Source organism: Pongo abelii, chromosome 11 (genome assembly GCF_028885655.2).
Source record: "Pongo abelii isolate AG06213 chromosome 11, NHGRI_mPonAbe1-v2.0_pri, whole genome shotgun sequence".
Classification (NCBI taxonomy): domain Eukaryota; kingdom Metazoa; phylum Chordata; class Mammalia; order Primates; family Hominidae; genus Pongo; species Pongo abelii.
In genome coordinates this window covers 42,878,805-42,891,845 of record NC_071996.2, presented here as the reverse complement: position 1 = coordinate 42,891,845, position 13,041 = coordinate 42,878,805, and the positions used below count along the sequence as shown (strand labels likewise).

Sequence of the window (13,041 nt, the reverse complement as noted above, 5' to 3'; positions counted from 1 at the left end):
TATTAAAAATACAAAAATTAGCCGGGCATGGTGGCACATGCCTATAGTCCTAGCTACTCGGGAATCTGAGGCAGGAGAATCACTTGAACCTGGGAGGCGGAGTTTGTAGTGAGCCAAGATTGTGCCACTGCACTCCAGTCTGGGACAGAGTGAAACTCCATCTCAACAAAAAAGATAACAATAAAAATAAATAAATAAATAAATAAATAAATATAGTATTCTATATGTACTCTTGAAGGTTAAAATAATGATAATACTCCATAATTTAAAATATATATATAATTTACAAAATAATTTTACATACAGGTACTTTTTTATGATAATTCTGAAAGGTATAATAATTTTAGATTTGCCAGTGTAACTCGTTTATTCTTCCTTAAAATACAGAATAATTGTTTAAATCCTGTTAAGGAATACTCCAAATAGAGGGCCATAGAAACACTACATTCACACTTTTCCAGCAAAGATACACCAATGTATTAATTTTATTATTTTGTGCTATGAATACGGAATTAAGAGTATTTTCCACCCAAATATTATTCTTTGGCCTTAGGCTCACTCAATTTAGAGTCATACCTATTTTTTAACTTTATTTTATGTTTATTAACTAAGTGCTACTCTGTTATAATTTAAACCGATTTTACATTACTATAATCTTTCTGTTCTAGGACTCAATCCTGGATTGGATTTGATTATCATGTCTCCTGGGTCCCTGTTCTGGGACAGTTTCTGAATCTTTCCTTTATTTTCATAACCTTGACATTCTTTAGGAGAAAATCTTAGCTATTTTTCAGTTTACTTGTTATTTATCTCTTTCAGTTTAGGGAGTATTAATGATTTATCTACCTATATTTCAGAAGTCTAAAATTAAATTGTTTGACATTACATTCTATATTTTATCACAGTTCAAAACAAACACAAATGTGAAGAAAATTATTTTAGTTGTCCTGGTGGAAGATGCATTTTGAATACCTGGATATGCGATGGTCAGAAAGATTGTGAGGATGGACTTGATGAATTTCACTGTGGTGAGACATTGTATTTAGCTTAGTTTTGTTAACCTTACTCTTACTTATATGTTAGCATTCTCTTATGTAGGAATTTTATACAAAATATTGTCAGCTGATTTTAACATTAATTTTCATTTTTATTAAATAATACAAAAATGGTAAAGATTAAAATTAAAACAAAAGAGCTTATAATGAAGACTAACACTCTTTGGTCCTAGACTTTTCTTTTAACCTCTGTTTCTGTTGAATAATTACTTCCATCAGTTTATCATATAGATATGATAAAGTTATACCTTTGCTTAATTTACTGACTTTAGGTGGTACCTAATGTATTTGCTTTCTGCTATAAAAAATAAGGATTTGACACATGCTACTTGTTATATTTCCCCTGCCTATTATTGGTATCTGCATGGGGGATTGGGTCTAACACCCTGTGGACACCAAAATCCATGGATGCTCAAGTCCCTTATATAAAGCAGCCTAGTAGTTGCATGTAACCTATGCACATCCTCCTGTACATTTTAAATAACCTCGTGATTACTTGTAATGCCTAATACAATGTAAATATGATGTCAATTATTGTTTCATTGTATTGTTTTTATTTCTATTATATTTTATTCTTGTATTATTATTTAATTTTATTTTTTCAAATACTTCTGATGTGTAGTTTGTTGAATCCATGGATATTAAAGGCACAGATGTGGAGAGCTGACTGAATATTATTATCCTGAAATTTTGTACTAATTACATGTATAGCTCTCAATAATATACATAAACTTCTATTTCTTTAAACTTTTGCCTTTCATCTTCTACCTCCTAATTTCTGTGTGTGTACACTTTATTTCATGTTACATTGTCAAACTAAGAAAGCATTTTTACATTTATTTTCTAAAATGTATGGATTTTGTGATTTGCAAATCAAAGAAATTTCCAGCAGGAAAACAAGGTGTATATTCATTATTTACGTTTAGCACAAATAACATACACTGTGGTGAATAGATAGAGTGGAAAAAAGATTAAAAATGGATTTTCTGTGAAATGTCAAACTCTCCTAAAAGTAAATGTCATCATGAAACGCGAAGGTGCATTTTGTTTTACTGAGATGCCACATGTCTTTACATTAGAGCCAGATTTTGAACAAGACTAGCAGAGAACTTCCAAAATACTGTATGTGGATTCATAATTTCTGAACAGTGGCCATTATCTGATCATATCTTCTTTAATTTTATTTTTTCCAAACTTCAGTTTTCTAATGTTCTCTGTTTCACAGTTCATCTAATTAAGCATTTTAAATGAAAATGCAAAGTTTTGCAATTGTTTATGAAATCAAAAGTAGAATTGCTATTTTTACAAGAGTTTATATTTTGAACACCTTAATTTAGAAGGATTTTACTTTTGAATGTTTTCTAGTAACAAATATACTGGGTAGAAGGGGAGGCTGGGAATGGAGGAGAGCAATAACAAAATTGGCTTTGGAAATAAATGGAGTGTGTTATTATAATAAAAATATAATCTAATAATAAAAAAGCCAGCCACTATGCCAATTAATTTAGGTGTTATTAGTCAAGTATAACAAACCCAAGTGTTTCCAAGGAAGCAACACAAAAACATCAGCACAGTTGCTACGTACAAAGCTGTCGGGTTGTCTTCAAGCTATAACCTCCTTAGTCACCCACCTTTAAAAACAAACATATCTGCTGATTAGTCCACCATACTATTACCTTACTTAGGATGTAAGTGTTTTCTCTTGGCTCAAAGATAGATTTAAAGTTTAAAAGTATGACTAGACTGTACCAGAAATATATATTTTATATCTATGCATTACACATTCAAAAAATAATAATGACAGACAAATATACCTGGAGTAGAGTGACCGCATTAGGACTACCTCAAAGGCAAGCCTTATAAGAATCGTGTTGAAGAAATCGTGGTTGTATCACCTGGAAACACAGAGGGAATATGCAAGCTGATGCCCAAATTTTATAGAATTGTCATAGAAAAGAAGAAGTTGGCTTCTTTTATTATAGGATAGTTGATTTTAGCAGAGTCTAAGAAAGAATCTTCTCACTGTCGGATCTGTTGTAAGACGGTCTCAAACTATTTTTTTTTTTTCCTTTTGTTTGTTTTCTAGATTCTTCTTGCTCTTGGAACCAATTTGCTTGTTCTGCACAAAAATGTATTTCTAAGCATTGGATTTGTGATGGAGAAGATGATTGTGGGGATGGGTTAGATGAAAGTGATAGTATTTGTGGTAAGTTGTGTGTCTTCTGTCCTCAATCAGTTTTTAAGCGTTATATATGCTCTATCATTTTAGAGCATACACAAAATTTGCTAATTTATTAAAATTAACATAAAATTTATGTGTATCTTTCTAGGTAGCTGTTTTTATTATTTGCATGACAATCCATTATTCTATTATTTTTATACATAAACTGTTATTCAATATTTGGTATTTTTCCTTAATATTGCCACAACAAATTTATTTGTACATTTTATTTCTAGCTTTCGGTGACTTCTCTGAAGCAAATATCAATGATTGAGATTACAGGGTCAAATAATCAAACTTATTTTTCATTATGCTTCCTATATACCACCAAGTTACCCTCCAAAATTAGTATACTAATTTATACTGCCACAAGCCACACGTGCTGTTTATGTGCATATGTGTGTGTTATATTCGCCCTTATTGCTGATTTGTTTTAAATAAGAAGTAAAGGAATGTGGCTATTTTATATGATATTAAAATGCACTTTGAAATGTAGCTTTATAAGATTAGAGGTATTAGTGTCAAATAGCTATACTTAACTACTGTATGTCAACTACAAGTCCAGTATAATTGCTTTTTAATATTCACAAATATTTAACAAATAGTTAAATAGAATTATTCACTGAATTTCCTAAGGGGTGAAAGAAGGAAACAAGCTAGTCTTTAAAATTTGTTCTTACCGGCCAAGAATTTCACTATTTTTATAGATGTCTATTGGTTGTCTATCTAATCTATTTCTGTATATGCATTTGTGCCTGTAGCTATATATTCTTTACTGATTACATCAGCCTTTGGTGGCAGCTGTAATCATCCTCTTTTAGGAAGAGAAGGACCCAAGTCATAGAATAAGGTGTATGTATAGATTTTAGTATACTTAACACTTCTTTTAAATTTCAGGGGTTGTGGACTGCTATTTCTGTCACAAACATATAGAGAAAGGTAGTATTTTATAGTATTCAAGCTAAACTGAAGTTCTCTGTAAATAATATGAAATTGGAGATATTCTTGAAAGTAGGCAATTTATTTTCTTGTATTTAAGTCACTCAAAATCTACTTTTTATTTACACAGCTGAAACCATTTACAGTTATACAACAGACAAATATAGAAAGATCACTATCAAAAAGGTGTGAAAGAAAAAAGTCAGTAATCAATTAGATGACTGTCAGTCTGTTTCTCTTTGCTATTACTTTTTAAAATAAATTTAATAAAAGAATTACCTATTTACAATAGCATGAGCACGGTTTCAATCTCTAAAATTATCTTACTTTTGACTTTTGTTAAACTCTACACTAAATGGCTACTACTTTTTAAAATAAATTTAAATTTATTTATTTGCTACTACTTTTTAAAATAAATTTTGCTACTACTTTTTAAAATAAATTTAATAAAAGAATTTGCTACTACTTTTTAAAATAAATTTGCTACTACTTTTTAAAATAAATTTAATTTGCTACTACTTTTTAAAATAAATTTAATAAAAGAATTACCTATTTACAATAGGATGAGCACGGTTTCAATCTCTAAAATTATCTTACTTTTGACTTTTGTTAAACTCTACACTAAATGGCCCCATTGATAACACTGTGCTTTCTGAGTGGACACAATATTATAGGGGCAAAGTCTCTAAAGTCATGTAGAGTTGACTTCTCCCACATCTGCATTTTCAAGCTGTGTGATCACAGACCACTTCATTTTATTCCTTATTTTGTTATTCCTTACCTATTAATTGGATACAAAAAGATTTGTACTTACATACCTACATACCTAGTATGATTATCTAACATAACCAATGTATACTGTATTTATGAGGTTTTTCTGATTTTATTTCTCCTGCCTCCTTTCTTTGTCAAAGTATTGTCAGTGTCCTAATAATGCTTTTTTATTAAAGACTAATAAGAAAATGGACATATTTACCTGCAATCAGAATACTGAGCTTATTTACTTTAATTATGAGCTGTATTTTATGTACTAACTACCAATCTTGAGACACATAAAGAAAATAGTGCTTTAGACCAATCATCAGTCAATGAACTGAACCTCATATTTTAGAACAGGAAAATAACTTTATAAATAATTTATCTCACTTGTTTTCAACCTTTGGAGTACAAAAGATCCTTCTCGGAAGTGTGTTAAAAATGTAGTTTCCCAATTTCCGATTCAAAATATTCTGATGCAGGATGTAAACACATTCTTTATTGATATGCATATAGTGATTCTGATTTGGAATATTAAGGGTCCCATTTTGAAAACCATGGTCTAGTTTATTTCCATCTTTTGCGAGATGGAAAAAGGAGAAACTCACAGAAATTAATAAATTTTCCTGAGGTCACTCAGATAATTAACTATGACAGAGGTATGAGCAGAATTCAGGTACCAAGATATTAATAGGATAGTGACTCTTATCAATCAAATATTATTATCCGAGTGGGTGTGCAAGATGGATCTAGTGGAATTTATCAACTTGTCTTTCTTCTCCCTAGGGGTTCTTTTCCCCGAGGAAGGCAATATGTCTCCAGATGGCAGTGGCAACTATGAAATAAAGTCATGAATTTTTTCTTTGGCCCATTTTCTTCCCAATTGACTATGATGTTTTGGCATGTTCTTAACACAAAATCTGTTGAATACTATCAAGGGAGCCAGAAAATTAGCTGCAAAGAGCCTTATGCCATTTTATAGCTGGAGGTATCTCAGTAATTATCTAGTCATACCCATCATTTTAAAGATAGGGTAATTCAGACACTAGTCTCCATCAAGGTCATACAGAATTAGATTTCTCCACTGCCAAATCAGGGCTCTTTCTATTATGACTGCCTTGAGAACAAATTAAAGTGATAATATGGCAGTAGACAAGAAATTTTACATTTATCAAAACTTCCTTAAGAGAAAAAAATGCAGTTAAAAACATCTCAAGCTAAAAAGTAAAAATGTTATACAAAGCATTGAATTGAGAATATAATAATAAAAAGGACACTTTATGGTTTCATGGCAAGCTTAAAAAGGATAGATAAGGAGGAATAATATAAAAATATTTTCTGTGGAAAGAGAATTTTATTATAGAAAGTACTAAAGACATACTAGTTAGCAAATAAAATAATTTTTAAATGAAAGTACATTTATTTAATAGATTATTTTCTAACTTCTTCCAGTATTACATAACATGTTAAACTCCTTTCTATTAAATAGATCCTCAGTTAAATAAGCAAGTCTAGATTACCAGGGGGATTTGTCAACATCCACTCTTCATCCTTTCCTCCAGGCTAAGGTATATGTCAAGGACAGGTATGTTTATGTTGCAAAAGACCCCTAGAGGGGCTGGGCGTGGTGGCTCACGCCTGTAATCCCAGCACTTTGGGAGACCGAGGCGGGCGGATCACGAGGTCAGGAGATTGAGACCATTCTGGCTAACAGGGTGAAACCCTGTCTCTACTAAAAATACAAAAAATTAGCCGGGCGTGGTGGCGGGCGCCTGTAGTCCCAGCTACTCCGGAGGCTGAGGCGGGAGAATGGCGTGAACCCAGGAGGCGGAGCTTGCAGTGAGCCGAGACCGCGCCACCGCACTCCAGCCTGGGCGACAGAGCGAGACTCCGTCTCAAAAAAAAAAAAAAAAAAAAGGACCCTTAGAGGATTGTATTTCGATACCCCACTCCTTACCATATTGAAAACATTACTTCAGAAAGAATTTTCTGCTCCTAACAACTCTGGCTGAAAAGTAAGAGGATAAATGATAATCCAGTTAAAACACATTGGCTCCTGCTTTCAATTGTTAGAAACAAATATTTTTCATCTAGTCACTTATATTTTCTTCCTGGAGATAATATACTATTTTCAACAATTCAACAAATTTCTTTTTTAGCATCTATTCTGGGCAACTTTGGGTCATAAGAAAGTAAAATTAAAAAAAAAAAAGAGAGATTTAGGGTAATGTTACTGATTCACTCAGGTACTTTTATAAACAAACAAAACATTCAAAACATTCATTGTATATAACTGCACAGGGACTAGGAAAATATCATGAGGGAGAGCCATTTGACGTATGGCTACCCTATGATCATAAGGGGAAGGAAAGAGGAACCCTTTGTACTTAATAGTCCAAGTCAACAAGCATTTTTTTGAAAGACATTATCATGCAACTAAAGAAACATTGCAGTGATAGAGCAAAGATAGATTCCAATTATTATGCATGAAAAAAATGGACCGTGCATGCATTTATTCTTTTTGGTATTATAAGATGGAGAGTAATAGTAAATGACATGAGTGGTTAAAAGATGGTGCTTAGGATTCGGAGGGTGCTTAGGATCTAGGGGACTCCCAGTTCAGCACGCGGAATTGTGTGCAACTTGTGACTTTCTGCAAGCTTTTCAACTTCCCCGAGCCTCAGTTTTCTTTTCTGTAAAATGATACTGATAATAGTTCTATTGGTTGGGCTTATTGTAAGGAATAAATGAGTTAATATGTTAAGTGCTTAGCACATATTAAGCAATAAAAATGGCATTATTTCAATTACTATTATTTTTCTAGTTCAGTCCTTTAGAAATGTTATCTCAGTGTATTCACAATTCTATGACATTTCTATGCTTTGCCACATTTTACAAGGATAAAGTACATTATTTTCTACCATGTAGCTTTAAGAAATATAACAATTATAGCTAGGAAAGAATGCCTTCTTAGATAAAAATGTGTAGACGACTACGGGGGAAGAATGATGTTTAATGATTCTCAATAACTACGATCGCCTCCTTACAAGCAACATTCTTCTGCTTCCCCCCTTGCTATAGAAAATGTAAATGGTAGACATTTTCCAGTGGACACAGAGTGATCTTAATGGCATTATGTTTTTGCGTTTCAGGTGCCGTAACCTGTGCTGCTGACATGTTCAGCTGCCAGGGCTCTCATGCCTGCGTGCCCCGACATTGGCTTTGTGATGGTGAAAGGGACTGTCCAAATGGAAGCGATGAGCTTTCCACAGCAGGCTGCGGTATGAACACTGGCCAGGGCTGCATGTCAAAACAAACTGTTACAGCATCCTTTGTTATTTGTTTTTGTAGTATTTGCCATAGCACATTTCTCATTGCTTTCCCAGTTCCTGGGCCCATAGGTAGTATTGGACTTAATCAGGTGGGATGATGTTATCACAGTAGTTCTGCAACCTCTTTAACTACTGTTCAATGTTTCAAACATGCACAGTCGGATTACCCATTTTAAAACCATTTTGATAAACACAGGTTTATCATTTCACTTCTCAGCTAATGTAACTGCACTTTATGTGTACGAGTGCAGTAGGTTTGGTACTTTCTCTTTTGTGTCGTCCACCACCATCCCTTCTGAAGGCTTTTAGATTGTCTGTTACGGAAACTCTGTGAATGACTTCTCTGATCCTAAATAACTACTGATCAGGAGGTCAGTAAACACCTATTAGTCCTATGGATAGGGTATTAACCCTTGGGTCATGTAAAAATAGTATGGATATAGCCGAATGAAGCTGAGGGATCAGAGGAGCACCTTCGGAGGTCAGACAATTTACTAAGTTTCTGACTCTAAGTCACCTCAGGAAATTTTCAGGGCATTACTCAACAGTCAAAATTTAGATGAATTCCTTTGCATGATCAGGAGGATGAAGGGACTGAATATCTGAATGCAGATCCCAAGGTCACATAGGGGATCTTTTGGGCTGAGCAATTTGTCAGAAATAATGCTGCGAACTCCGCTTGTTAAAATGAATTCTGCCAGTCATCTCTCCAATGGCCTGCCTTCACATCTTTAAAGCATTGTATTTGAAGCCATAATGTAAGTGTGTGTGTGTGTGTGTGTGTCTGTGTGTGCAGGGGTATGTACGTGAGGAATAGTTAAAGCAGAAAAGAAAAAAGAAAACTCCGAGGCAGACCTATTTGCACAGAACTCATACTATTGTTGTAGAATAATTCACTTTGATCTTGAAACTGATATGTATGTCTGTAAAGGTCAATGGGGCCACTGAGGGCTACATAATAAAGGATTATGCATCAATTCAGGGATCCAGATGGTCCCAGTATGCTGTTGCTATTGTAGCAAGTTAACACTCTGGGAGGCATATTAACACTTTTGTACCACATGAGTACTATTAAGTAAATTCTGTTAAAATGCAGCAAATTGTACTCAAGTGATCTGAAAGTGTTAACGCCAAATAAGTCGCTGTTGCTCAGTGTTTTAGAGATTAATTCATGTATTGGAATTGGTGTAATTCACCTGAGTTATCCAAGCTGGCATACAGTTCAAAGTTAAGAGGAGTTAGTAAAATCAGAGTTTTACTCTGATTACAATAGGCAATTGTTCATGCTACTTCTATGTGGCTTCTATACAGCTTTAAAAAAATCTTTGTTAAAAGTAAATTATGCCTGATTATATTTTAAAAACCCTTATGTGTTACCTACACTATGTCAATAATTTTTGAGATAAAGGGAGAGATTTATTGGTTCATGGAGCCTGGGGCAGTCTGGGGAGAGGGGGCTATAGGCAATGTGAAAGAATGATGATAATACCTGTATCTTAAGTGTTAAAGTGATGTATATAAAATATACTATGTCAATCACAAAGAAATGTTATGTAAAATATCCTACTAATATGTAAAATGCCTCATGAGATGACTTCAAGAAAAAGTGATAATATTATCTGAGTCTTGAGGGACAAAGAAAGAGAAAGGTGTTTCATGTAGAGAAAAGGGCTTATTAAGACATGGAATTGGGAAATAGAAGGCACCTAAGTCTTTCAAGTACCCATTACATATCAATTATTGTAACTGCTGCTGTTATTTGCATTATTGAATTCCCACAGTATTGTAGTGAACTGTTTTGAGGAATCTGCCAAAAATTATTATTATATAAATAGGAGTTTAAAGAGCACCTAGACATTTATTAAATACTTAAGATGAGCCAAATCTGCTTCACATACATTATCTAGTCCTTATAAGAAATTTATCAGATACGTTTTATTATCCCCATTAAACAGATAAAGAAACAGATGCACCAAGAAGGTAAATTGCTTCCTTGAGAATACAAATATAAGTGCCACAGCCACTTTCTGCAAAGCCTTTCTCTTTCCAGCATTCTACAATAGCATATAGCACATTATTGCTATTTGCAATACCCCAAACCTTGAGACCTACATAGCATTTACCTTTTAAATATAAGCAAAGATTACTGAAAATATTTAAATGAGTCTTGCAAACCTCTTATGATTCTATGCATATGGTATTAATTTTTTCTTTCTCTGCACTAGTTATGTTCTTTTGAATTTTTGCTGAAATTTTGATCACTTGGATCAACCATTTTTCCCACTTGTTGGAACATTGCTTTCCTGGATCAATATTCCGAAAGGGTCAATATTCCATTTCATTTGTGTGGTACTTATGGCGGGGCTGATGACATCAAAGATCTTACCTTTACCTAATTGGACACCCCACTCTAGAAGTCACCAAAAAGTTTTATTTTATTTTTTTAAAGACAATAACATTCTAAATCTTCTTAGTTTTCTTTTCACTTCCTTTATGAACATTAGCATTGTTCTTTACCAGTCTATTTTTCACAAGGAATCAACATTTTTATTACTTTACCAGCATTACTGTAGGCATAAGTAAAGGAAAAAAGCCTAGACTATTATTAGCTGAGATATTTTTTCTAACATGTGAACATTTGAATTCATCCTTCAGCAAATTTAAAATTGCTACATGGCTTGAATTCAGGGTCACTCTGGAATAGTTGAATTCATGAATACTAAATCCTTGAATTATGTGTATTTATATTCAGACATTCTAATATAAATACATATGCAATTATTAGCTTATCTGATGTATTGAATATTATGCAAAGTTTTCTTTTTCTCAGTAACTATGAATTATTGGATATGATTTTATATATTCCCCAAGCTCCTAATATGGGAGAAGATAACATATGTGCTCATCTAACTTTATTTTTTGTGATGCCTTTCTTAGCTCCCAATAATACATGTGATGAAAATGCCTTCATGTGCCATAATAAAGTATGCATTCCCAAGCAATTTGTTTGTGACCATGATGACGACTGTGGAGATGGCTCTGATGAGTCACCACAGTGTGGTAAGTACATCTAAAACTTCATGAAGGAGATTCCTAGGCTAAGAGTCTTTCAAAATTAGTATGTAAATAAATAACTAAAGCAACAAGCAACACATTTCTTAGTGTCATCAACAGCCAGTGAATTCAGTAATACACAATCACAGCACATATAACTTATTTAAGCTCTAGTATAATACATTTATTTGGAAATCATACCTGTTTGCAGTATATTTGCATCAGTAATATTGGAAAATGTTTATAAAAATGTCTTTGGTTTGGGCTGGGTGTGGTGGCTCATGCCTGTAGTCCTAGCACTTCGGGAGGCTGAGGCGGGTGGATCACCTGAGGTCAGGACTTCAAGACCAGCCTGGCCAACATGGTGAAACCCCATCTCTACTAAAAATACAAAAATTAGTCAGGCATGGTGGCGCATGCCTGTAATCCCAGCTACTCGGGAGGCTGAGGCAGGAGAATTCTTGAACCCGGGAAGTAGAGGTCGCAGTGAGCCGAGATCATGCCACTGCACTCCAGCCTGGGTGACAGAGTGGGACTCCATCTCAAAATAAATACATAAATAAATAAATAAAAATAAAAATAAAAAATGTCTTTGGTTTAATGTATTTTGAAATACTTGAAATTTGAAGACAGTATATGGCTGGCTTGTTCAGTTGTATAGACAAATCAAATATTTGAGTAAAAAAAGAACATAATTCAGAATTATCAGAAAAACCGGATACTTAATATTTTTCTACCCTTTATCTTTTGATGTATTCAATGATTGGATAAAATTTAATATTATTATCATGAAATGTATATTGCCTTTACATATATTTTTCTACGTTATATATAATATCTGTACAACATACAACTTTAATGATAGCATCAATATATGAAAAATGCTCAGTTGAAGTTTAACTCTAATGTGAACTTAATGTTTTCGTAAAATATTTGAATGCATAGACATGAATAAATATATGTAATGAAAAGCTGTGAACTTTATATATGCTCATAGAAGGCAACAGATTTAGTGCCTGCCTTTGTCCTCCCTGTGCAGCGTCTATAGCCTCAGCCTTTGATATGAATCTCACTGAAATTAGTGGATATCAGTTTTTATGATTATTTCAGCATGAAGTCATACATCTGATGTGATATTTTAAAGGCTACATCATAACACAAGATATAAATCTGAAGCAGAGTTATATCTGATTGAATATCTCCCCTCTGCTAGACATTATATTTGGTTGATACAGAGGTGAATGAGACAGAGAGGCCCCACTTGGAAAAGTCACAGATGAATGGAAAAAACAGAAATTCAATATAGTACAATAACATATTATGTCAAATAGAAACAAGAATCACAATGAGATCAGAGCTGAGAAGAATCGTTCTTGAGGGAGGCACTAAAGAATAGAAGCAGGGAATGTTAGTAAGAGGAAATCCTATGTAATGCTAGAGAGCATGGTGTGGCGGTTAATAGCATGAACTCCAGAGCTGGAGAGCCTGGGTTCAAGTCCTGGATCTTCCGCTTACTAGCTATGTGACCTTGAAAAGGTCACTTCACTTCCCTGGGCCTCAGTTTTCCATCTGTAAAATATGTTTAATAACAAGGCTTAAATGTTAGGACTGTTCAGAGAATTAAATGAATTTATATTTGTAAAGTTCTTAGAGCAGTTTCAGGAACAGTAAATTCTATATGTGT

At 33.5% G+C, this 13,041-nt stretch overlaps 1 protein-coding gene across 1 annotated transcript in view; it reads left to right on the top strand.

Moving 5' to 3' along the window:
* The window catches only part of LRP1B (LDL receptor related protein 1B), a 1,899,171-nt gene that overhangs the window by 1,610,432 nt on the left and 275,698 nt on the right, over window positions 1–13,041 (top strand). Inside the window, exons 50-53 of the mRNA XM_024243817.3 lie at window positions 906–1,028; window positions 3,142–3,261; window positions 8,124–8,252; window positions 11,241–11,363. Of these exons, the coding sequence (XP_024099585.3) occupies window positions 906–1,028; window positions 3,142–3,261; window positions 8,124–8,252; window positions 11,241–11,363 (495 nt within the window). The remainder of the gene's footprint in view (window positions 1–905; window positions 1,029–3,141; window positions 3,262–8,123; window positions 8,253–11,240; window positions 11,364–13,041) is intronic.